General features: G+C 34.3%; 1 protein-coding gene across 3 annotated transcripts in view; it reads right to left on the bottom strand.

Moving 5' to 3' along the window:
* ASCC3 (activating signal cointegrator 1 complex subunit 3) overlaps positions 1–26166 on the bottom strand; it is a 333519-nt gene that overhangs the window by 71023 nt on the left and 236330 nt on the right. For all 3 annotated transcript variants that reach the window (XM_030882956.2, XM_030882957.2, XM_030882960.3), the window contains exons 31-36: positions 20262–20399; positions 20056–20176; positions 18990–19122; positions 15029–15154; positions 3745–3856; positions 3413–3547 (exon numbers count right to left, since the gene is read on the bottom strand). In XM_030882956.2, the coding sequence (XP_030738816.1) occupies positions 3413–3547; positions 3745–3856; positions 15029–15154; positions 18990–19122; positions 20056–20176; positions 20262–20399 (765 nt within the window). The remainder of the gene's footprint in view (positions 1–3412; positions 3548–3744; positions 3857–15028; positions 15155–18989; positions 19123–20055; positions 20177–20261; positions 20400–26166) is intronic.

A 26166-nucleotide genomic window follows, 5' to 3' on the forward strand; every position in this document is an offset into this window, starting at 1 on the left:
CAATACAGTTGTATCCCTACTTAAAAGTTTATGTATTTTTAAATGCTTGATGAAAGTCAATGAATGTTTTTTGTTTTGTTTTTTTTGCGGTACACGGGCCTCTCACTGTTGTGGCCTCTCCCGTTGCGGAGCACAGGCTCTGGATGCGCAGGCTCAGCGGCCGTGGCTCACGGGCCTAGCCGCTCCGCGGCATGTGGGATCTTCCCAGACCGGAGCACAAACCCATGTCCCCTGCATCAGCAGGCGGACTCTCAACCACTGCGCCACCAGAGAAGCCCCAATGAATGTTTTAATATTCCTTTTTTCATTCTGTGGTTACCTTCTAGTTTGTTTTCTCTGGGCCAATAATAATCATACTGCAACATATTCAGAACACCTAAAATAAAAATCTTAATGAACATAATTTCTACACTATCATTAATACCAAAGACAGCAAATACCAAAAGTTAAATACAATATGTAGCTTAAGAAATAATGAGAAAACTTTATTCACTGCCAAAATTAAATTGATGAAATATTATAGTGAATTCAAAATAATACTCAAGAGATTAGAAGCTTCTCAGTTGTGATCTTTTCGGGAATACTAAAAATTCCTCTTAAAATAAGTAATAAATTATAGAAATAAAAAAGTTTGAAAATGACTTCAGAAATATGTCACTGTATCTTAGTAAAAGGAGATGCTGATAGTAAATAAGTTATAATACTGCATTGTTCGAAAACATAATGTGACATTATTAAACATTATAAAAACAAAAGCAATGGTAGTGGAACGAGGTCTTTCACACACACTGCTTTTCTTTGTCCTGTTGTGCTTGTCATCCTCTTCTCTATAGCTCCTGCTTGACCAGTTGTATCTCCTTGTTTCAAAACCACAAGGAGATTAATATGCAGTTTTGGAGGTAAGAGCAGAGAAGATAACGAAGCTATGTGAGTCATTTAGGACTCTCTGGTGTGATCACAAAATAATATTTAAAAACACTTTTCAGTGAAAGAATGATTTCTAGAAATTGTACTATAATTACTTCAAACACAATCCTGCTTTATTACTTAATGTTTCTCTGTTAGTTACACATATGTTCTCTAGTACATAGAGAATAATTTCTAGATAAGAAATTAGCAAAATCGTGGTACCTGCAGATCTCCTTATCCATATGAGTCCTATACTTCTAATGTCCCAGTGTCCTCCCTCAAAAAGAGGTCTCACTTAGATATTACAGACTTAGACACTACGTAGCAGAAGTTGAGAGTTTCATGGACTAGACACCATAGGATGAAGAGATTATATCATTGTTGCTGTAGAAATCATTAAGGGACAATGCAGAACAATATCTATGTAAATACTGTAGTTTACCTTCTGTATATCTGCAGATGAGTTGTTCTTGTATTATTCACAAAAGAGTTGACTTTATTTTAATAAAGATATACCATGAGATCAGTATTGGTTTTAGGCAGTGTGATGCTGGAAAGAAACAGGCTACTGAAAGGATGTGAACAGACCTCTTGCTCTATCAGTGCCTTTTTATGGAAAAAACTGAAGAGAAAAATGACTGAATTCCCTTGGTACTATATACATTTGGGTTTTTTTTTTAGTAGGGTGGAATAGGCATATGGTTTTCACAAACTTTTATGAACAATGTGCATCTAGTCTAGACATACTTTGAACCTCCCAACTCGGTATTTTCCAGCTCACTCTGTGTGTGTGTGTGTGTGTGTGTGTGAGAGAGAGAGAGAGAGAGAGAGGGAGGGAGGGGCATGAGAGGCAGCACAGTGCAGTGGTTAAGAACGCATACTAAGGTGCTAGACTGCAAACTACTCACTTGATGTGCAACCTTGGACAAGTTGGTTACTCTTAAATAATAGGAATAGGAATAATAATGGGATGTTATCAATATCAAATGAGTGGCTTTGTTAGGATTAAATGAGTTTATCAATGTAAAGTTCCTAGAATAAGGCCTGTCACATGAAAAGTGCTCAGAGGTATTAGCTGTTATTATGTGTTCCCAAGTACTTTAAAATACTAAATTAGGTAAATATATCACGGTAGGTAAATCTGAAAGAAACATTATATTCTTAAATCTAACAGATACTAGTTTAAGATGCTTGCTGAAATTAACTAACCATGATTTTACTGTCTTCCCCCCAGAAAAATCCTGTTTTTATGAATATCTGTCTAGGAAATGATAAAAACCTCATTCTTAGAAATCTAAAAGAGATTCTTAATTTTTAAAAAATATTCTTACCTCAGAAATGAATTGTTAATTTGACAGCAAAATCATTTTCTTGAAAGCTGCCTCATGTACTTTAATCCTCTACTCATTTCCATAGAGCAAACAATAGAAAACTGATTTATACAGGACCCATCCACCCATCCATCAATTCATGAACAAATATTTTCTGACTCATTACAATGTATTTGGCCCTATGCCATAAGCAAAATCTCTACACTAGTTTCTCAAAGGGAAAACACTGAAAAATTGGAAAACTGTGAATGGGATACTGATGTCTATTGAGAATGATAAAGCAATAGGAGAGGTAGGAAAAAAGCTAATAAGTGAACTACAGCAGAATCAGTGTATTTATAAGAGAAGGACCTTAAAGACATTAGAGCCCAATGGGTCTTAACTTTTTAAAAAAGTACCAACACACCTGAGGGGTAAAATAAAATACCGTATTTACTTATAACGTATATACTGATTAATGTGCCAACAAAGTTTTATGGTAAATTATTACACTTAAAGTCAACAACAACAACAAAATAATGCATATATAATATGAAGGAAGGAAGTGGAGAAAATACTCCTAATAGTAATTTTAACTTCAATATTAAATTTAGTTCTTAGCTTCTCGGCAAAAAAGCAAAATGAACATAGTATAGTTTTTTACCATGTGATAAATCTGATTGTATATTTTCTTTTGGAAGGGGGGAATGGGAGGAGTTAACTTATCTGGCATTAATTCTAAGAGAACTTAATCAAGTGGAGCCTTATGTTAAGAAACATCAGCAACAGCATAGTTCCAACAAGAATTACCCAAAAAAAGCAATAAGAAAAGCTTTCAACTATAATCCAGAGAGGTTATTACATTGAAGGCTAGGGAGATCACCTGGCTGCTGAGGAGAGGCCAGTTTATACCTATTATCCTGGCTTAAATATCAATAGTGCCCCATTCCATTCTCAGACTGACCCAAGTTTGGATGATAAATTACACGGTAATCTTAATGGGGAATTTAGTCCAGATTTGCTTTGTAGTGATCGTGTTTGACAGAAGAAAGAACTTCATAAACAGTTTCTGCCAAATTTCAAGAGGAACTAGATGGCAACAAATTAAGACCCAAATTAAAAGTGAAGGTATGAAATATATAAAATATAATCTCTATGTATTAAAAACAATGCAATAATATCATGAAACTCACACTTAGAATTGAAAGCAATTCTTCAGTACCACATTCAGGTTTCAAACGCTCCTTGAACATTTTAACTGTTTGGTGCTTTAAATAGTAATAAGAGGCAATCCGGCCATATGTCAGTGGTTCAATGCTCCGATTATCCTGTTTCAAAAGAAATATAAAATAACATAAATAAAAAGTACAATAGAAGTGTATATATTCGTAAAATTAATAATTCATACTGTAGGTTGCTGTTCCAACTGTTTCATTACAATTTTTGGTTATCATTAGAAGCAAAAGCCCTATTGTTAAAAAGCTGGGCCATCTTTTCAATTGGAATGTGTATGACCAAGTCGTACCTCTCCCATCTCAATACAGTAGGAATGTTCCAATTCAACCAGGGACTTCTCAACCAGATTGGACAGAAACTTGTTCACAGAATCATGGCTCACATCACTCAAATTGTAGTAGCTAGAAAACAAGCAAGGTCATTATTTGTTTCAAAATATTTCTTATTAAAACCATCATTTCAATTTCACCTCGCTCTTTTCAGAATTAAAAAAAAATCCATTTATAGCAAATCAAAGGAATAAAGCAATTGCAATTACCACTTCCATTTTACAGATCAAAATCCCCATACTAAGGTTTATTGACACTGATGAACAATGGCAATATGTTAAAAATATGCAAGATAAGCAGATAAAATTCAGCAGCACATTAAAAAGATACGAATTTTCCAGTGTTAAAACTGACATTATTTCAGTTTACACATCTACAGCAAACTAAACTTATATACTAGATTTAGAAAAAGTGAGAAGCATATTATATATAAATATATAATTCCCTTTTTTATGTAAAATCTCATCCTCAGTAACATTAAAAAACTCAAAGATTTGATTTGGGTGGCAGATGAGTTCTTTTAGGAAATTTAGTCAATTGTTCCCCTAATGCTTAAGAAGTAAATATTCTAAAAATTAGAAGGAACATCATCAGGCTAACAAAATAAGCATTTGTAAGTAAGTTTACCTATACAGAAAACACATAGGTTCAGCTCTATATATCTTCTGAGTAAAAAACCTAAGGACATGCAATTCACCTGAATGCTACTCCCTGTAACTCCAAGAGACTTTTGGCAAATCCCTAAGATCACTAGGAATCCGTGTCTGGGAAAAGATCCAAGAGGTGAGGGACTGCCTCCACAGTCATGGCAGATTGCTAATTCCTGTTGTGTGAACCCTGTCCACTAGTCAGCATGGAGAATTACATGCCCTACCTCTACCCAAGTCAAAGAACAGGAGTGGAAAGTGGCCTCAGAGAACAGACTCTCATCACTGAAACCCAGCACGAGGGATTTATATCTGTACAGGACTAGGAAGGGGGTGGTCACAGCCTGAGGAAGAAAGTGTTAACAATCTCAAATGGGAGAGGTCTAAAGGCCTCTCAAGCATGGTGATTTTTTTTTTTCTTTTCCTTTCTTCCAAGGGAAAGATTTGGGGTCAATACTATAAAAATTTATTTAAAAACAGAAAAAGCAGAACTTAAATCATGGCAGGATATATTTTCACTAGAAAGAGAAGTTAGCCCAAAAGTCTAGGTACAACCAAATATATGAGTTTCCACTGAGTATGGATTAATAATAGGTTATTTATTTGGGAAAATAACTGTAAATCATAGTTATATGCTGAGGATTTTAATTCTCATAAAAGAGAATTAGTTACTTTAAATTTTAGTCTGTAGAGAAATTATTGCCCTTCCTGGAAAAGTTCTTTTCATAAACCAAAATAAAGCAATATTTATCAATGAACAAATACTAGACAGATCAGTGCTGTTGTTACTTTAAACAAAATGCACCTACTTTTATCTAGCCAGGCATACGTGAAGGTGAAAAACCAGCATTAGAAACCATTAGAAAATATTTCCTTTATCCTGAACTGTGAGAGTATATAGTTAGAATAATTTATTCTGCATTAGAGGTGAAAATAAAAATTCTGAACATTCAAGCCTCCATAAAAGAGACAGATCCCCAAAGCTGTTTCAGATTATTAACAATATTTTTTTGTCTTTCATTTTTTTCCCCCAACAAATGAAATTTATCAGCCAAACTTTCTGCAACGTAAGTTCTTACTTTATATTTCACATTCTTTTGGCTTGCTAAGCCTATAAATTTTCCAACACGATTTTCAGCTGTCTGGACTAATATATAGTTGATAAAGTTATATCTAAATAGTAAAAAAAAACAGTGAAAATGTGCCCAGGACACTGAATAAGTAGTACTATTTGCAGAGCAAGAATCAAGCTATCTTTATGCAATTAAAATTACAGAAGGAAGACATTATGAAAATAATATTACTGTGAAAAACAAAAAGTTATGATTCCATTTTTATCTATAAGTTTCTTAGGCCATTTGAAAACAAACAATCTCATGGTTACTGCTAAGGATCACCATAAGTCATTCCCATGTAGGTATAACTGGAATGCCAAGATTACCATATTATGCTTAAATGAATAATTTGGTACACTTACAAATAATACTGAAAACCATTAATGATAAAAACTTTTCTCCAAAAATTATAGGTTCTTTTTTTAATAATTATTTTACTCACTGTTTTATGTATTTACAAGATATATTTTGATGGGCTAATATCCCTTCTGAAGTTTGTTCATTTACATCTATTGGAAAAATTTTTAGACTACTTTGTGGCTTTTATCCAGAGAAAGTACAGTCAGGGTAAATATTTTTTAAACATTTACAGTGAGTTGTAAAAAAGAAAAAAAAATGAAGTAAAATCATGGCTCTGAGACTGCAACAAATTATCTGATGACTACACTAAAATATCATAATCTAACTTGCTAAAACTTAATGCATTTTTTGAACAGAATAACTTTAAAAACTTCCATGGATTATTTCTTAATATAGTTGTTCTTTTTCAATATGCTCACCAACATTCTTACTGACTTGCATATGAGAAATGAAAAACTCAATTTAAGTAATTGAATTGACATTCAATTTATTCAATATCAAAACTTTTATCCTTATTACATCTGGAGGAGTAATCTAGAATTTTAAAAATCCCTAAAATTGTTTTCTTCAGATATTCTGGCATATGTGATAACTTTATTTATTTTTTAAAAGTGACAACTTTAAAAATAGAGAGGGCTAGTTAAAATATTACATTCTTAAATATAATAGTAAAATCTCAATCATTAAAAAACTTTCTCCCATGCAGCCAACACAAATACTAAAATGCATCTATTTTTGTTAGTGGTATGACTTCACTGATTTATACCAAATATTATTCTTTGTTAATATTTGAACTGAGATTCTAAGGTTACATAAATATTTTCAAATCCTTAAGAAAGTATACTGCTACATCTTAATTAAATGTATAATTTATAAGACACTTTTTAAAGTAATAAAACTAAGTGTAAATGGAATTATTTTTTAGGTCCCATAAAATTTTGAGAGAGAATATATTCTAACACTTTCTTTGTGAATAAAGGATGGAGTTTATATTTACATGATCTTCATTAGTAGCATTATATGGCCTTCGCTTCTAACATGTAAACTTTTCAGTCACTGTGCAATTTCTAGCCTAAACAATTATAAGCATTTAGCTTAAAAAAATTACATATCATTAATTTCAATAACCACTTTACTAACTTGAAAAAAGCATGCAACTGCTAAGTAAAAAGGTCTGTTTTCATGTTGCACTTTCCACAGTAGAAAATTTATAATTTACTGGTTATTAAAACAGAAATATTATACAACTGTTTAATTATGGATAAAGGATACAATGTAGTTTCACGCTCACTGCATTGAATCGTCAAGTCATTATCTTCTCTTTGCCATAAACAGACAGCCTACCTTTTTGTCAGCATGCTATTTCATTTATTTCACAGAGAAACCCAGTTTCACAATAATTGACTTGTCAGAGGCCCTAATTTATGAGGCTGAGCTCTGTAAGATTTCTCTATATTGGATTCAACCTGCACACAAGCAGGGTTGAATATTTACAATGCTGTTAACAGGTGCTGAGTTGTTTAATGATTCTAATAGCCAGAAGCATACTGAGAAAGCCAGCGGGATCACAATTACAGGCTGTTTGAACACAACAATTACTAGTCCCCTGAGAGGTGTGAAAGTCAAAGGCAGTTTGATACTGACAGCATCTAGCACATGGGCTAGACAAGCTAACTTCTATTAGCAGTCCACTGGGAAGAAATTATAAACAAACCTCTCCCTATCATAAAATTTTACAAAGTTCATTAAATTTAAACAGTCAAAAAGTAAAACAACTTTTAAAATATTATCTTTAAAAGATCTTATCAAAGGACAAACAAGAATACCACACATGAAACTTCAAGTTATCTTTTTCCAACGTTAATAAGGACGCAATTTCACCAGCTGAAAATGAAAGAGATTTTATTGTAATGTAAAACATAGATAAAGTTACACCAAACAGTTTGGATTTAATGTGAATAGTGGCAGCTATTTCCTGTTTGGTTTATGTAAACCTGGCCAGAGACCTCGCTGGGAAATTTTTCATCAGTATTGAAATGCTGCTGCTATAACTGTCAGTACTGGGAAGTCATTTGTTACAGCACCATGTTTTTTTATGTTCAGATTATGCAGCAGTAATAATGACACAAATAATGAAAGTGGTTGCAGGAACAGCTGAAACTACCACAACATTTTTTTGCCCTAGAATTATTTAGAAGCTTTCTCAGGGGAAAACAGAGAGTAAAATTGAACATACAAATTGAATCCAGAACTCAATTTGAAATATATTAGATTTCATGATGCACCAATACATGTGTTTATATATATTTGAATGAACTAATGTATATATGTATGTGTGTCTACATATATATTTACACATATAAATATGTATCTTTATAAGCATACATATATTTGCATATACATGCATATCAAAAACTTAAGAATATACACAGACATACAGAGAACAACCAGGAACTGAAATCTTTCTCAACATAAATTTTATTTTTGGTGGTGGTGTTGGGGGGACACTTTACAGTAATATGATTAAATGAAGGGGGTTGGAGAATTGGGTCATATTTATTTACCTATATGTGACTATATTTTGAGAGTGGTGTTTGCCCTTTGTATTTTAAATAAACTTCAGCTTTTCCTTGTTACAGATACATGCATGCACATATGTGTGTATACAAGACCCTCCCACCCAAAGAAAAGTCAAATCTCAATTTATGGCACTGAATGACAGGAAGCATGAAGTATATATTAAAACTACATATAACACAAGCTCTTCATTTGAGACAATGATTTTAGGTTTCTTAAAACTTTTACGAGATCTACAAATAAGTAGAAAAAGTGTACCAATTTCCTGTGCCTTTCTTTGCTTCTAGCTTTGTGTATAGGTGATTTTAACACAGACAATAAAAAAAAGATATAAGGGCCAATCAGAAAGAAAATTGCAGGGCATGCTATAGCAGACTAAGTAAAATATGTAACTTGTTAAACTTTATTTAGGCACGTTTTCCCATTTTTATCCAGATGTAAAGGTATAGACATTAAAAATGACAATTTTTTTTGCATCAAACGAACAAAAGTATTATACATTCAGAATTAGTATGGTATGGTCTCCAAAGAGAACACATTTTCCATCACAGCACTGAAAAGAGATCTGGAGAGAAAGTATGGATATTTGAATTCTGGACCTGATAATGGGCTCAGGGATGAAGAATGTGGCCTCTGGAAACAGAATGCCTGGATTCTATCAGTAGTTCTGCCTCTGTCACTCAGACCTGCCTGACTGTGGGCAAGCTGCTTAATCTCCCTGTGCTTCAGTTTCTTCATTTATAAAATGGGGGTCATAACAGTACTAAATGAGTTAGGCTCTTGAAACAGCATCTCAAATACAGCAGACACAATAATAAATAATATTAGTGTAGTTTTTGTTTCCCATTTTATTAACTTCAATTTTTATTTTTATATATTCTTCTTGTATTTGTTTTTGCTAATGTTCTTCTAGTTTCTTGAGATGGATATTTAATTATTTTCAAGCATTCACGCTTTCCTGTAGGTGCCCTAAAGACGTGAATGTTCCTTGGAACTGTGCGTTGATTAAAATTCATAGGTTTTGTTCTAAAACATCTTTATTTTTGTATAGTTCTAGCTTATAACTATTTTAAAAAAAATTTCATCTTTCACTAGAATAAAAGTAGTTAAATGCCAAGCAGTTAGTTTTTTTGCCATCCTTTCTCTTGTTTATTTCTGGTTTTATTGCATTACACTGTGAGAATGTAGCCTTATGATCTCTACATTCTGAAATACAGTGAGTTGCTCTTTGTAGTCTAGTACATGGTATATACATGTATTTTTTGCGGTACGCAGGCCTCTCACTGTTGTGGCCTCTCCCGTTGCAGAGCACAGGCTCCAGACGCGCAGGCTCAGCGGCCATGGCTCATGGGCCCAGCTGCTCCGCGGCATGTGGGATCTTCCAGGACCGGGACACGAACCCGTGTCCCCTGCATCGGCAGGCGGACTCTCAACCACTGTGCCACCAGGGAAGCCCCATGGTATATTTTTATAACTAAAATTCCATTAGTGTTTTTAAGTACGGCATATTCTTTTTTGGGGATACTACGAACACATACACATATTCAAGGCTATTGTTATTCAAATCTTTTATTTTATGAAATACTTTATATCTCTTTGACATGCTGATTTTTGAGGGATATGTGTTAAAGTCTCTCAACATGACTATAATTTAGTTAACATCTTAGATTTCTATTGGTTTTGCTCTCTCTCTCTCTCTCTCTCTCTATATATATATATATATATATATATTTGCGGTACGCGGGCCTCTCACTGCTGTGGCCTCTCCCATTGCGGAGCACAGGCTCCGGACGCGCAGGCTCAGCGGCCATGGCTCACGGGCCCAGCCGCTCCACGGCATGTGGGATCCTCCAGACTGGGGCACGAACCCGTGTCCCCTGCATCGGCAGGCGGACTCTCAACCACTGCACCACCAGGGAAGCCCTGCTTTATATATTTTGATGCTATATTTCTAGTTATCTAAAAATTTATAATCTACTGTAACTTTTAGTGATTGTACTTGTTATCAATATAACCATTCTTCATTGTCCTTTTTAATCTTTATTGCCTTGAATCTCATTTTGTCTGATTTTAGTTCTGTAGCTTTTGGTTTCTCTTTGGTACTCTCCTTCAGGTCTTCTTTCAATGCCCAATTTTCTACTTTTCTATATCATTTTGATTTGATATGTTGCTTATAAATCATTTTTAGTGGGATTTAAAAAAATAAATCTGAGAATTTCTGTCTTTCAATAGGGAAGTTTAAATTATTTATAACATTTATGATTATAATTGGCCTTTTTAACGGTATGAATAGATCCTGTCAGTCCGCTGATTGAAAACCTACAATGGTTCTCATTTCGCCCAGAATAAAAATCAAAGTCCCTACCATGGTGTCTAATCTCCCACATGACCAGTATGACCACTGACCACCCACATCTCTAGCTTTATCTCCTACTACTCTCCTCCCCACGCTTATTCCACTTCAGCTACACCTTCTTCTTGTTGTGCCTTCAACGCACCAGATGCGCCTGCTTTAGAACTTCTCCCGTTCCCTTGGCCTGAAATGTTGTTCGCTAGATATTCATGTGGTCAACCTTCTTACTTCTTTCAAGTCTTTGTTCAGGTGTCAACACTTATTCTATGTCTACTAAGCACAACTTATCTAGTTCCCGTCTCCAATACATTTAATTTCTGATCAATGACAGTTTGCAAATCAGGCTAGATTGAGGATAGACTAAAAGAAGATTAAGCAGGTAAAGAACTAAGGAAATTAAGGGAGGAGAAAAATTAAAAAGCAAATTTGATATTTGAAGTCAACATAAGTAGATGCAGAGTGATAACATTAAGGTAAGAAAGTGATATTAGAGCAAAATTTTGATATCTGATTCAGTTTTAGACATGCTGAATTTGAAATGATGGCGGTAAGTCCATGTGGCAACATTCAGAAGGCAGGTGGAGAAATAAGACTGTAACTTGGGATGGGGAACAGCTGGAATAACTTATTTTGGGTCTTTCACAGACAAGTGATATTTTAAATACAGAAGGGATCTCTAGAGAAGAACTTCCTAATATTATGCACTGAAAAGAGCACAGCATCACTTGTACAGTCTTCTTGCCCCAAAAGGCAGAACTTGAATTCTGGGATGAGAAAACTTCAGACAAACCCAGATTGAAGGATGTTCTACAAAATAATTGGCCAGGGTTCCTCTAAAGTGTCAAGGTTATGAGAGACAAAGAAAGACTGAGGAAATGTCACAGATTGAAATGAAGTAAGGAGGCAGAACAACTAAATGGAATGCAGGATACTACTAAATTGGGTCTTCAGCATAAAAGGGACATTAGTGGAAATACTGATGAAATGTGAATGAAGGCTGTAGATTACTTAATAGTATTGCATAAATGTAAATTTCCTGGTTTGGATAACTGTACAGTCATGTAAGAGGTTAACACTTGAGGAAGCTGGATGAAGGGTACGCAGTGCCTGTTTGCACTATTCTCGCAATTAAAAAAATCTCAAATTGTTTGAAAATGAAAAGTTAAAATTTTTAATTAAGAAAAGAAGACGCACACACAAAATTCAGTGTATCTGTGGATTCAATAAAGAACTATAAGTCGCAAAAGAACTCAATTTGCCTCAGAGAATCATTCCCTTGTTTGCTGATCAGACAAGCTGACAGAAATGATTAGGTTCTAAGTCTCTAAACTAGAGTCTTTTTTTTTTTTTTTTGGCTGGGCCATGCAGCTTGTGGGATCTTAGTTCCCTGACCAGGGATCGAACTCGCACCCTTGGCAGTAAAAGCGTGCAGTCCTAACCACTGTACCGCCAGAAAATGCCCTAGAGTCTTTAGGATGCTATAGACCAGTAAAGCAACTGGAAAGGAGTACAAGAATAACAGCTCACTAATAACATTAATTAAGTTTTTCATAATTATACAAAACTTAGAAAGGCTTTAATTCGTGTACTTGATTCCCAACATGACCCTGTGAAGGAGGTAGGCTATTACTCACTTTCCAGATGAAGAAAGTGAAGCCAAGAGAGGTGAAGCGATCAAGGTCACACAGTTTCTAAAAAGCAGTGCTGATACAAAAATCAGTGTTCTGATTCCAAGTCAAAGCTCTTTCTATCACATTAATTGCCTCCATTCTTGTGATATAAGAAAAATGAATATATCTACAGTTATACACCATGATTCTTCTCCCTCCAAAAACATGAAGAGTAGTAATTCACAAAACTTACGTTTTTAAGTTCTAGCTTTATCACAAAGTAGTTATGGGATACAAGACAAGTCACTTTAAGTTTCCAGCCTCCATTTCTTCAATACCAAACAAGAAGGTTGGACTAGAGTACATGTAAAGTCTATCCCATTGTACGATTCAACAGTGCTAATCTGTGATCTGTTTACTACGGAAAATTTGTGGTACTGTAAGACTATCTCATTAATTTTGTAGTCATTTTCCCAAATGAAATTTTGTACCTAATCCAGAGGCCTGTAATACAGGCGGAACTGAGCAAAACATCACCATATTCTCAAACTCCTATCTATGTAAGTGGAAATGTTGGCTGAAGAGAAACAAATTTCTTAAAGTACCAACCGGTAAGATTTAGTAAATTCATTTCATCATTTTCATCATGATCTCTCTGTTCAAGATCTTAACAATGGTTTAATATTTCTTCTTACTCATATCAGGAATGTCCCTCACCTTTGGCCTCCTTCCATTCCCCCCGCATCTGTTAAGGTCCTATGTGTCTTTGCCCTATTGTTAAAAAGCATCCTAACTGGTCTCCCTGCTATAAATATTTCCCCATTCTAGCTCATTCCCTACCACAGTGCTGCAAGTACTGAAACAAAGCCAGTATTTATTAGAAGAAAACAAAAACACTAATTTGAAAAGATATATGCACCCCCATGTTCATTGCAGCAGTTTACAATAGCCAGAATATGGAAACAACCTAAGTGTCCATGAATGGATGAATGAATAAAGAAATTGTAGTATAGACAAAGAATGGACGACTGCTCAGCCATAAAAACATGTAGGGACTTCCCTGGTGGCACAGTGGTTAAGAATCTGCCTGCCAATGCAGGGGACATGGGTTTGAGCCCTGGTCCAGGAAGATCCCACATGCTGCTAAGCAACTAAGCCCGTGCATCTCAATTACTGAGCCTGTGCTCTAGAGCCTGTGAGCCGCAACTGCTGAGCCTGTGTGCTGCAACTACTGAAGCCTGCATGCCTAGAGCCCATGCTCTGCAACAAGAGAAGCCACTGCAATGAGAAGCCCACGCACCGCAATGAAGAGTAGCCCCCGCTCGCTGCAACTAGAGAAAGCCCGTGCGCAGCAATGAAGACCCAACGCAGCCAAAAATAAATAAATAAATAAATAAATAAAATGTAATCATGCCTTGGAAACAACATGGATGGACCGCTAGGATATTATGCTAAGTGAAATAAGTCAAACAGAGAAAGACAAATAGCATATGATTTCTCTTATGCATGGAATCTAAAAGCAAAACAAAACAAAACACCAAAGAACAGACTGGTAGTTGCCAGAGGCAGGGGTGGGGGTGGGAGAAATGGGTGAAGGGCTCAAAAGGTACAAAGGAAACAACAACAATAACAAAAACCTAATTTGGTGATGCTAAACTATATTTAAAAACTTCCAACCACAGCCAATAGGATCAGATGCAAACCCCTTAGCATGGCATACAGGCCCTTCACTCTCTGGTGCTTGGTCCACTTTCTAGGCAAGAAAATCTTCTTGCCTCACATTCTAAGCTTTACATCTAACTTTTGGCATTCTCTAGAGACTCTTTCAAGCCCTGAGGGCCTCCGCCCATCTAGTATTTTTGTGCCTTCCACCTTTTCCACTTCTGTTCCAGATTCAAGTTCTGGGTGAAGTATCACTTCGTCTGTGAAGCTTTCACTCTCACAGGCTTAAATACAGTCTGTTAGAGCACTTATGATTTACACTGTAATCATTTATGTCCATCTCCACATTACAAGATCAGCCCTTGAAGATAAGGGATGATATACACTCATCCTCAGGCTTCAATGTCTAGTATAATATTTGATAAACAGGTGCTGAATGAAGATACAATCTACCCTGCCTGGAGTAAAAAGATACTCCATCACAACTCCCCCAATTTTATTTCATCTTGCAAGGTTCTTATTAACCTTTACAAATGCCTCACAAATTCTTCCCCCTACAATTTCACAGGCCTTATTCTTCTCTGAATTCCAACTGCACCCAAGTCAGCCACTACCATGTAATTTAACTGAGCACATTTCTTAATGACATCGGGTGTCTTGTCTCCCTAACTACAGAGCGAAATCCTTGAGAACATTCTAAGTTAATTAAAATAAGTTAATAAAATGCACACCATTATTTTCTAATATATCACAATACGTTGTGAACATATCAGAGATATTATCTGATTCTCTGGGCAAATTCCTATACCTAGGATGTCCAATGTTCTGGCATTTTTGTTATGTACCTGAATTTAGAGATGATTACCTTCAAACATATTTTATTTTAGTGCAAAACAGAAAAATACTTGCCCCGCACTTACCTGGGGTTCATGATAAGACGTCGGAAAAAGTAAGTCCAGGTGATATAATCCATTGCATCTTGCTTAGATGTTATTGTACCACCAGCAATCTCTGCATTTAAATGGTCAGAGAGCACTCCTAATAAGCTACAGAGTGAACAAGACATGGGAAACATACATGAACGTTAAATGAAAAACAACTTTTCTCACATAGTCAAGACTCAGATTTGATGTTCCAGGATACAGAACAAATGTTTTGTGTAATTTGTATCTTTTGTATATAATTTTGGGAAAATAAATTGCTAGGTGGAAATAAACACAGGCTGACAGGAAGGGAGCTAATAACTTTCAGGAGGAGAAGATGAGAGCCGAGGTAAGAGCAGACGAGGGACGATATGCCTTGGAGAGCAGAGAAGAGTTACTGAGGCAGATGAAAGAATTGGTAAGAAAGGAGGGATGGTTAGGATAGAGCAAGGATATTCCCTTCATTCATTCTGTGAATATTAAGTTCAGTCATATAAGACATAAATGTGCTAGGTGTTGTGGAATATACAGAGATGATCAGATGTGTTGAAAGACTGGCATAACAAAATGTTCACTTCAGTTTCTTACATAAATTACAAAAAAGGGAAGCAATGTCCAACAAAAGAAAGGGCCATGTAAATTATGATACATATGCAGGTATTAAAAAACAGTTTTTGCAAAGGATGTTTTTAAGGATATAAGAAAGTGGCCATAATAAATTGAATGAAAAAAAAAGTTGCGATATTACTCTCCAGTCACCAGTGGCAGAGTATAAATCCATATAGCTAAATTGGAGGGCAATTTGACAATATCTATTTGAACAATCACTGTGACCCGGCAATTTCACTTTTTCATTATCACCTGATAGGGAAACATTTATAGGTTAGGATAGGGAAGCAAAATACTTCACTGCAGCAATATATGTAAGCGTTAAAAACTAGAAACTCTCTAAATGCCCATTAACAGAGAAGTTAACATATAACTTCTGTATATGTACTCTGTAGAAATAAAATATTAATAGTAGTCATATCAAGGTACACTTAAACTTTAAACTTTAAAATTTTAATTAACTTTTTACTGAAGTACACATAGAAAAAATTACATAAATTATACATGTACAACTCAAGTAATATTCACAATGTGAACACATCTGTGTAACCACCACCAAGATCAAGCATTACCAGCGCCCCAGAAGTCTTCCTTTTATGCTTTTTAGTCACTCCTCTTGCTCAGAAGGATATTTTGACTTTTATTTCTTTGCTTTACCTTAATGCAGTGGCTTGGATCTCTAGCACAACGCTTACTGGCAGTGGTGAAAACAACATCCCTGTATCATTTCCTATCTCAAAGGGAAAGCTTTCAATACTGAATCATTAATCATGATGTTTGCAGTAGATTTTTAGTAGAGACTCTTTATCAGATTAAGAACATTCCCTTATATTCCTGTTGGCTAAAAGTTTTTATAATTAATGGGTATGGAATTTCACCAAATGCTTTTTTTTATATCTATGAGATAATCATATAATTTTTCTCATCTTTTCCTGCTAACGTGGTGAATTATATTCATTTATTTTCAAGTAATAAGTCATCTTTGCACTGATATTGTAATTAGTTGTAATATGTTATCTTTTTATACATTGTTAGATTTGATTTACTCATGTTTTATTTAGGATTTCTATATCTATATTCATGAGAGACACAGCCCTGTTACATTCCTTTCTTGTAAATTTATCAGGTTTTAGAACCAAGGTTATTCTACTCTCATAAAATAAGTTGGGAAATAGTCCTATCTTTTCGACTATTACAGGAAGGGTTTGTGTTCAATTTCATGAGTTCAATTGCTTCCCTAAATGTTATAAGGAATTCACTAGTGGAATGTCTGGGTCAGAAAATTTTTGTGGAAAGATTTTAAATTTCAGATACAATTGCTTTGATAGATAAGAGGCTATTTAAATTTTCCATTTCTTTTTGTGTCAGTTTTAGTAATTTTTTTAAAAAAGCATTCTACCATTTGATCTAAAATTTAAAATTTGTATAAATTTTTTCATAATATCTTATTACCTTTTAGATTTCTTTTGTATCCTGATATTGTGCTGTTCCTTCCCTCTTTTCTCTTGACCAGACTTAAAGGTTTATCAGTATTATTCTTCTTTTCAAAGAACCAACTTTTGGCTTTGTTGATTTTTTTCTAATGTATGTTTGGTTTCAATTCATTAATTCTTTCTCTTATCTTTCTATCTTCTCCTTTCTTTGAGTTCAATTTGCTAATTTTTTTTCAAATTCTTGAGATGCATATTCAGATAATTCATTTTTCACTCTTTTTCTTTTATTTTTTAAAAATTATTTATTTATTTGTTTGTTTTTATTTATGCCTGTGTTGGGCCTTTGTTGCTGTGCGCAGGCTTTCTCTAGTTGTGGCGAGCGGGGGCTACTCTTTGTTGCGGTGCACGGGCTTCTCATTGTCGTGGCTTCTCTTGTTGCGGAGCACAGGCTCTTGGCATGTGGGATCAGTAGTTGTGGCTCATGGGCTCTAGGTTGCAGGCTCAGTAGTTGTGGCGCACGGACTTAGTTGCTCTGTGGCATGTGGGATCTTCCTGGGCTAGGGATTGAACCCGTGTCCCCTGCACTGGCAGGCAGATTCTTAACCACTGCGCCACCAGGGAAGCCCTTCACTGTTTCTTTTAAAATACATATATTTATGGTCATAAATTTTCTCTCAGCACAATGTTAGCTATCTCCCACAATATTAAATGTTTTTATATTTTCCAAATTAAAAAAAAAAGGAACATTAGAACTTCTAACACAGTAAAAAACTCAATAACTATTTACAGTATAAATTAGAAATATATTTTGTCCTTTGCAGTTAGAATATGGTAAAGGCGATTCAGTATATTAAAGAAGACTATGATAAAAGGTAGCAAGTGATAAATGTTAGGAATGAAAAATGTATAAATCTGACAGACAAAAGATTATTTTCAGCTGAGAAAATGAGGAAAGACTTCATCAGAGGGGTGGTAGTTACTGGATCCACAAAGAAGTATGTGATAATTCTGAAACTGGCCACTAGTCTAAATTATTCATTACCAATCCCTTTATTTTGGATATTTATTTATAGACTATTCTACAAAAACACACACCAAACTAACACTTTATTAAATGCTTACTATGTGCCAGACACAGTTCCAGGCACGATACATTTGATCAGTACAAGTACCCTACGAGATGGCCAGTATTGCTGCTATCTCCATCTTACAGACAGTGCACTAAGGCATTGAGGATTTAAATAACTTGCTCAAGATCAAGCAAGTAAGTGGTGGAGAGCTCAAACATAAGCCCAGGTTGTCTTGCTCCAGAGTCAATGTGACTGAACAATGTACTTCACTGCTTCTTTTTTTAAAAATAAATTAATTAAGTAATTAATTTATTTTTGGCTGCGTTGGATCTTTGTTGCTGCGTGAGGGCTTTCTCTAGTTGTGGCGAGTGGGGGCTACTCTTCGTTGTGGTGCACTGGTTTCTCATTGCAGTGGCTTCTCTTGTTGCAGAGCATGGGCTCTAGGCATGTGGGCTTCAGTAGTTGTGGCACACGGGCTCCACAGTTGTGGCTCGCGGGCTCTAGAGTGCAGGCTCAGTAGTTGTGGCACACTGGGCTTAGTTGCCCCGTGGCATGTGGGATATTCCTGGATCAGGGCTCGAACCCATGCCCTCTGCATTGGCAGGTGGATTCTTAACCACCGCACCACCAGGGAAGTCCCTTCACTGCTTCTTTTAAACAGCGTGTTTTTCTTTTATAGTGAAAATTACAATTTAATGTTGTCTTATTGTGATAAATATATTGTTTCACTTCAAATAATTCTTTTGAACTAGAAGTTTTACTGATTTTCATCTAATACAATGTCAGCACAAAAGTATCAACCTGCTATGACATAATCCATTTAAATTAATTTACAGCAAAATTTACCTTGACTCTACAGGGAAAGGTTCATAAAGAAATTTTTTGTAAAAGTCTTTCTTTATGTCATGAACCAGAATTACAGCTTTGCCTTGGTCATCAAACTGAGGCCTCCCAGCACGCCCCATCATCTGGAGTACATCTATAAGAAAGAGAACAAGAGGTATTCTGCAGTGTGGCATGTAGCACAAGAAATATTGATGGATTATAGCATGTTTCTACAACACAACAAAATAAAAGGGAGAAAAGTATTTTAAGACCAGGGATGCTCTCTCTGATGCCTACTACTGAGTTCCCTAATAATTAAGTAATTAATTCACTATGATAGAAAACTGAGTCCCCAAACGAGGGGACTCGTGTGTAAAAGTAAGAAAGATCAAAGATTCCTTTAGGTAAATGTTTAAAAATGCTATTTAAGAGTTATAACTATATAACTCTTATATAGGAAAACCTCTTCAGCAGAGTCATTTGCTTATTTTTCCCCATGAATAACGGATCCACTTAGGCCTCCTCTTCTTCCCATCCACTGTATAAAATTTTTCTTTTATACTGCAGGAGTCTCTGAGGTAAGTAATGATTGAGAAATGATACAGATTTTATATGTATTCATTGAGCTGAAATACACATTTGGCATATTTTCCTGTTCAAAACTCACTGAAAATGCTTTTATCAAGTTTTAAAATATGTTAATAGACTATTCATGTACAAGTTATAGCAACAAGTGCTTTGGTTCTAGAAGTCCTGTAGGAAATATCATGTCTAGTGAGGGAGATTTAAAATTAAACATAATGTTTACTTATAACTTATTAAGTCACTAATTCCTACTAATCAGTACTTTTATCTATTTATAAATTTAAAACAATTACTTGTGCCTTTGATATTCACTAACACACTGGATAAGTAAAAGTAAATAAAATGGCTTAATACTTTGGAGTAATATTTTTACTGGAAACAAAAAATTTACAATTTGTTCATCACTGACATGTGACCAATTCTCTAAAATTTAATTCATGCAAATTCAAATTATTAACGCTAAAATAGACGTTTAATGTATTTGAAAATTTAAAAATATTACCTGTAATGGGGAAATCCACATATCGTCTTGTTTTTCCATCATAATATTCTGTTCCTTTAATAATTACTAAATGAGCTGGAAAGTTTACACCCCAGGCTAATGTACTTGTAGCAATAAGAACCTAAAAAATAAAAGATAATATCTTATATCTAACTAAAATACAACTTTTAAGTTACTTTAAAATATCTGCTCATGGAAAAAATTACCTGAACTTTACAATTTACAAATAGTTCCTCTACTGTTTTTCGGTCCCTCTCATGTAGTCCAGCATGATGCATTCCTATTCCGAAAGCAAGTGTCAGCTTCAGGTTGGAATCTCTTACTGTGCCAATGATATTCTCCATCTGCAAATAAAAACACAATTACAAGATGTCAGTGCATTAGCTTCACATTTTTCATTTTGTTTTTTTAATTCTTATGCTATATGGGCATAAAAATATAGGTCCCATCTGCAGTTATGATTAAAGTTAAATTAGTTGAAAAGAATATCTACTTAGTGAGAATGTATACTGTAAATTAATTAAAATGTAAACGTTATCCCTTTTATTTTTATGCATCAAGGAAAAAATCTGTACTCATTACCCCTTATTGAGTAACAACTACTAAAATGCTATAATACTGCCTAAAACGTTTCGGTGTCTGTGTTGGTCTTGTTATAGAAAAGACCTCTATTTTTTGCCTCAGTGATAAAAATTTAGAAAGTATGGACAAAAAATTAATGGGAAAAATCAGTCATAATCCTACCAAAGAGTAGTCATTCAAATTTAGGCTTTCTCACTGAACTTAGTGACCCAGGGGCAAGTCACATACCTTCTCTGAGCCTCAGTTTCTTCATTTAAAAAATCAAACTGGTATATACTTTTGCTTACTTCTCATTTCTTTAATCAACAGTTCAGTTAAATACTTTTCATATTTACTGTTTGGTAAATTATCTTTCCGTTTATTGAGTAGCCTTTTTCTTATTGGTTTGTGATAGCTCTTTATGTATTAAGGGTATCAACCCCTTGTCCATCACATGGTATAAACTTTCATCCAGTTTTATAAGTACTTCATTTTATTTATTTAATTTTTTTACTTTATGGACTTAAAATTTTAAATTGGTCCCTTATTTTTTTTTTGCTTAGAAAACTTTTCCTCATCTTGAGATCAAATACATATTCACCTACTATTCCTTTAACTTCTGTTATAGTTTTTACATTTAAATAATTAACTTGTAATTTTGTAATAGAAAGTATGGTAGAAATCTAAGTTTATTTTTCCTAAATAGTTAATTATTCTAGCAATATTGGTTAAGTAATTCCTTACCTCACTTATTTTAAATGCTAACTTTAGCATTCAGAATTCTTATACATTCCAGTTTTTGCATTTTAAAACAGATTGCATTTCCAGCCTCAGTTTAGCTCATTGAATTTTATATGTGTAAACAGTTTCTGAAACTTATATTTCATATATACTCTCAGAATATTTTATCACTTTCCATTCTACATGGAAAATTCTTAATGCAACACAGATTTTATGGCAACAAGCAGCAAATCTTATTTTCTTACAAAACTTACTTCCTGTAAAGAACTAAACAGAAAACCCAATCTCTTTCTGCTTAATGATAGACCTCTACTTGTCCCTAAAGAAGATGACGACACTAGGTGCAGCCTGGGAACCTTTTTGGGCAACTCCCTGAGGGCAGCAATGCAGAGACCAAGTGGTTTGAGAATATACGAGCATTCAGAAGAAGGACATGTTTTAGTTATGTCAACAGCTTCATGACCACATCAGTAAACAACAGTGGAGAAGGAACTTGGAAGTAGGCATCAATACATGTATAACTATTATATGCCTGAAGACTGAGATAGAAGTTGGAAGACTGACATTATTTTCAGACTTCATTTCCTTTTTGCCTTCTATTATTAATCACCTCGAATATACACAAGTATACCTGCAATACACTTATGCTCCTGGCTCTGCATAAACCAGTAAACAGTTCACAAAATCTCCATCTAGAGAAACTTCAGGTGGCTGCTGCCATTTTGTTAAAAATTCATAAGACAAACATATTCAGGGGGGAGGGGTAAATTGGAAGATTGGGATTGACACATACACACTACTATACATAAAATAGATAAGTAACAAGGGCCTACTGTATAGCACAGGGAACTCTACTCAATACTCTGTAATGGCCTATATGGGAAAAGGATCTAAAAAAAGAGTAGATATATGTATTTGTATAACAGATTCACTTTGCTGTACATCTGAAACTAACACAACGTTGTAAATCAATTATACCCCAATTAAAAAAAAAGGACAAACATATTCATATAATGAAGCATTCCAACTGTTTTCATTCTTACTAATTTTATTTTCAGTGGTTGGAAAAGTTTTCCAAGTCTTTTATGTGGGAAAAAGTTGTTTTACTCCAATAATCAAAAAAAAAATAAAAAAGAAAGATGGAGTTTGGCTTTATAATAATTATTAATGTATAAAAAGCACTGCATAGACTAGGTAATATTTTAATAACATACACATCAGAAATCTTATTTACCCACTTTCCTGAATTGAATGCAATGTATAAAGAATTCATTCTGTTTCATAGTCACAGTACCGTCACCTGATATTCCTGCATTATTTTCTTTACAATCTGTTTAGCAAGAATATGGAAATGTATTAATATAAATGCTGACTACAAATGCATGCTATAAAGAAAGGTACTGTCCTGTCTCATAAATTATGTTAGCTGTTTTCAAGTGACTGCCTATCATCCTTTTTTCGTTCAATAGTTCACTGCATAAAATATCTTCAATTTACACTATCAAGAATAATTCATTATTCTTACTCTGACAATTAGTTTCGTGATTTTTCAGTTTCACAACTTAAATAGCAGTGTGTATGTATAACTTGTATAATTTGCAGTATTCCACAGCAATGCCAATCATATCCAAAAAATAACATACCATTTACCATAGGAAAGCTGAGGAATCCTGTGGCAGGAGGTTTGGTGAGGCAGTAATATCGCGTCCTTTCGCATCAGGGAAGCCTGGCTGTTTCTCATTCCCTTCCCCCACTTTCACATAAATCAATGCATTAAAAAGAACTATTTGCCTATCTAAACTGGTAATGACCTAAAATCCTCATGAGGACAATCACAGAAAACAACTTCATTTATTACACGGTTACTGTGGATGAATTCTGAATTATTTGTACATCATAAAAAAAGCAAAATTTATAGTAATGTTATTCAATCATTAAGCATAAAATATTACAAGGACAGTCTTTTTAACTTTGAAAATATAATTTTTGATTAGATTATATGCATCTTCATCCCTACACTTAAAATAGGTTTCATCTGGATCAAAACAACATAACACAAGCAAAATTTTTCAGGAATTTAGGATAATGAAAGCTTAAAACATGATAATAGATATTATTTGTTGAGTACTTATTATGTGTCAGGCATTGTGCTTATCACTTTACAAAGATTATCACACTGAATCCTTTACATACATATAGCCCTAAAGTAACACCGAATTCTTTTATACAACACACTATGCTTCAAGTTAAAAGACTCAGTGGCCTTGAGTACTATATAGTAGTCTTTCTCAATTCTGGTTCCCTGAGAGAACTGAGAATCACAAAAAAATATCTGAATTACCATCTTCTTAATTTTTCCAAGGATAGTTAGTACCATTCTAGATGGTTAGGAGAAAAGTTCATTTATTACATTCATTGGATGTCTTAGGACATGAAGGCTTAATTCTTGTTAAGAAAGGCTGCTATAGAATTTTAAAAAGAATAATCATGTAACTAAAACACTTTGATAGAAGAAGTTTTAATTCCATAGTTCATTTCTGTTCAAGGAACAACTGCTGTAATGTGCAGGTATCTTTCCGATAAGCGGTCCTTGAAATACGTCTGTCTGACTGTATGTTAGTTAAACCAAAAATTTTTTTCCGTATTATAAATAAAAACAGACCTATGCTCCTCCAAGCAGTGGTCTTTCTTTAGGGTGTGGGGGGAGAAGGCACATATGTAAACTGTTGAACCAATTACTTTAACTTAATAGAAATTTTTTTTATATTTTAAATTTATTATACTCAGAAAGCTTTTGTAGAAAGATAGGATTCCATTTAAGTAGATACATTACTCTGTGCCTGAAATACATTCCAGTCAGAATATAATTCAGTGAGTTGATGACAATGCTGGCTCCAAAAGAAAGGAGGAGACCAGATTGGACAAGAATGAGCTAACAGATTGTGCAGCCCAGTTCTGTCCCTTTGAGTGTGATATATTGCTTCAAGATGCTAAAAACCCATACTTTCTCAAAGCGTATCTGTTGTGCTGGTTTTCCCATTTTCACAGAATCCTCATTATCAGAACTCTGTACTCTTTTCAAAGCACATCAGACTCAGACCATATGCCACTGAATAATGCTTATCAATTGTATAAAACACTCAATAAAAGATGTACCATACAGAAGAATAATGAAAGTTACAAAGACTTTCTTTTTTAAAAAAATAATTAAATATATCACATCTGGTACAGATGTTAAATGAAGTTAAAACATTTCCTCATAATTACTTTTATTCTTAAAATACACTTTTTATGATAAACCCTACAGACTGAAGGGGAAAAACTAAAATGAAAGAAACCTTTAGAACATTCTTTTGATCTACTAATAGGAAAAAAATAAAATTAATTAAAGGTAGTAAGTTTCCAAACTTTACCAATACACCTCAGAACATATTCTCTTGCTGCCCCCTCTGAAACCCAAAACAAGCACACCTCAAAGTAATTTATGATACTGTTAATATATAAATACATTTATAAATGATTAAAAATACAATTATATGAGAAGTAAATATATAAATGAAATCTAAATAATAACATGTAAATCTTTGCTATTGTCTGCTAAATAAACACAATACTATTTTCAATGTCTGCTTTTAGGTTAACTTGATTCTTAATAATAGAAATATCAAAACTGGGCTATATAGGGCTGAGATATTACAAATTTTTCCTTATTAATGTTTTCAACTTAATTCACTATGCTATTGGTAATTTTTGAGTATACATTTTATGCTTATTTCAATTTCTGGTGAGTTCAAATTCCAAAACATTCTTGGAGAACATTTTTATACATCTCTGCTTTTAAAATGCAGAGAACGCTGATAAAAGGGACATTATAGAATTGATTTTCTAAAGTAGCACAATTTTAAATGAACAAATACTATATTAATATGAATTAAATTTGTGAAGGACCACAAGCAAAAGATTATAAATATATGACCAAATTTTACCAGTGCTTTCAGCAAAAAGAATCTATCTGTTTAAAAGATGTTATTCAATGTAATAACACTTATTGAATATTTAACTCTGTTCCAGGCCTGTTCTATGTACATTAAATGTACTAATACATTTAATCCTCGCAAGACTCTTGTGGGGAGAGATTATCATCCTTTCACAGATTAAAGGATGAGGCTCAGAAGTGAAACATCCCACTTGCAGTGGGAAGTCAGTACTGAACCCAGGAAGCCTGGCTCTAGTCCATGCTCTCAACCACAATGCCACCCTCTAATCATCACATGAATGAGGGATATTTCAAATAACTACTTGAAGTAATGACATCATCCACTTGACTTAGGGGTGGACCACATTGTTTTAAAAGGTATACAAAAAACAGATAAGAGTTGAAATAATGAGTAATGTCCTAGACTCACACAGCTGGGGAACGTTATGCAGATGATTTGCAAATCTATTTTTTCTTTATTATTTGAGTATTTCTACTCCCACGCCTCAAAATGAAGAATACTTAAAATAACATTCTTTTCTAAACTAAGATATCACCTTTCATGATTGAGAACGGCACAGCTCTTGTTGGTTGCTTGCATTTGATATTTTAGCTACTGACTTGCGTCCCCGCCAAAAGACACACACCCTTACTTTGACTTTTCCATCTTCTCTAGACAGTATGTTGTCCATGATTCCATTACTGTGCGGGACAGTAAAAGAACATTACTCTGAGACAGCCACTCTGGTTTTGAGCTCCCACGCTGCGCTTACTTGCTTTGTGCTATTGGGCAAGTCACTTAATTCTTCTAAGTTTCAGTTTCTGCATCTGTA

This window comes from Globicephala melas, chromosome 14 (assembly GCF_963455315.2).
Source record: "Globicephala melas chromosome 14, mGloMel1.2, whole genome shotgun sequence".
NCBI lineage: Eukaryota > Metazoa > Chordata > Mammalia > Artiodactyla > Delphinidae > Globicephala > Globicephala melas.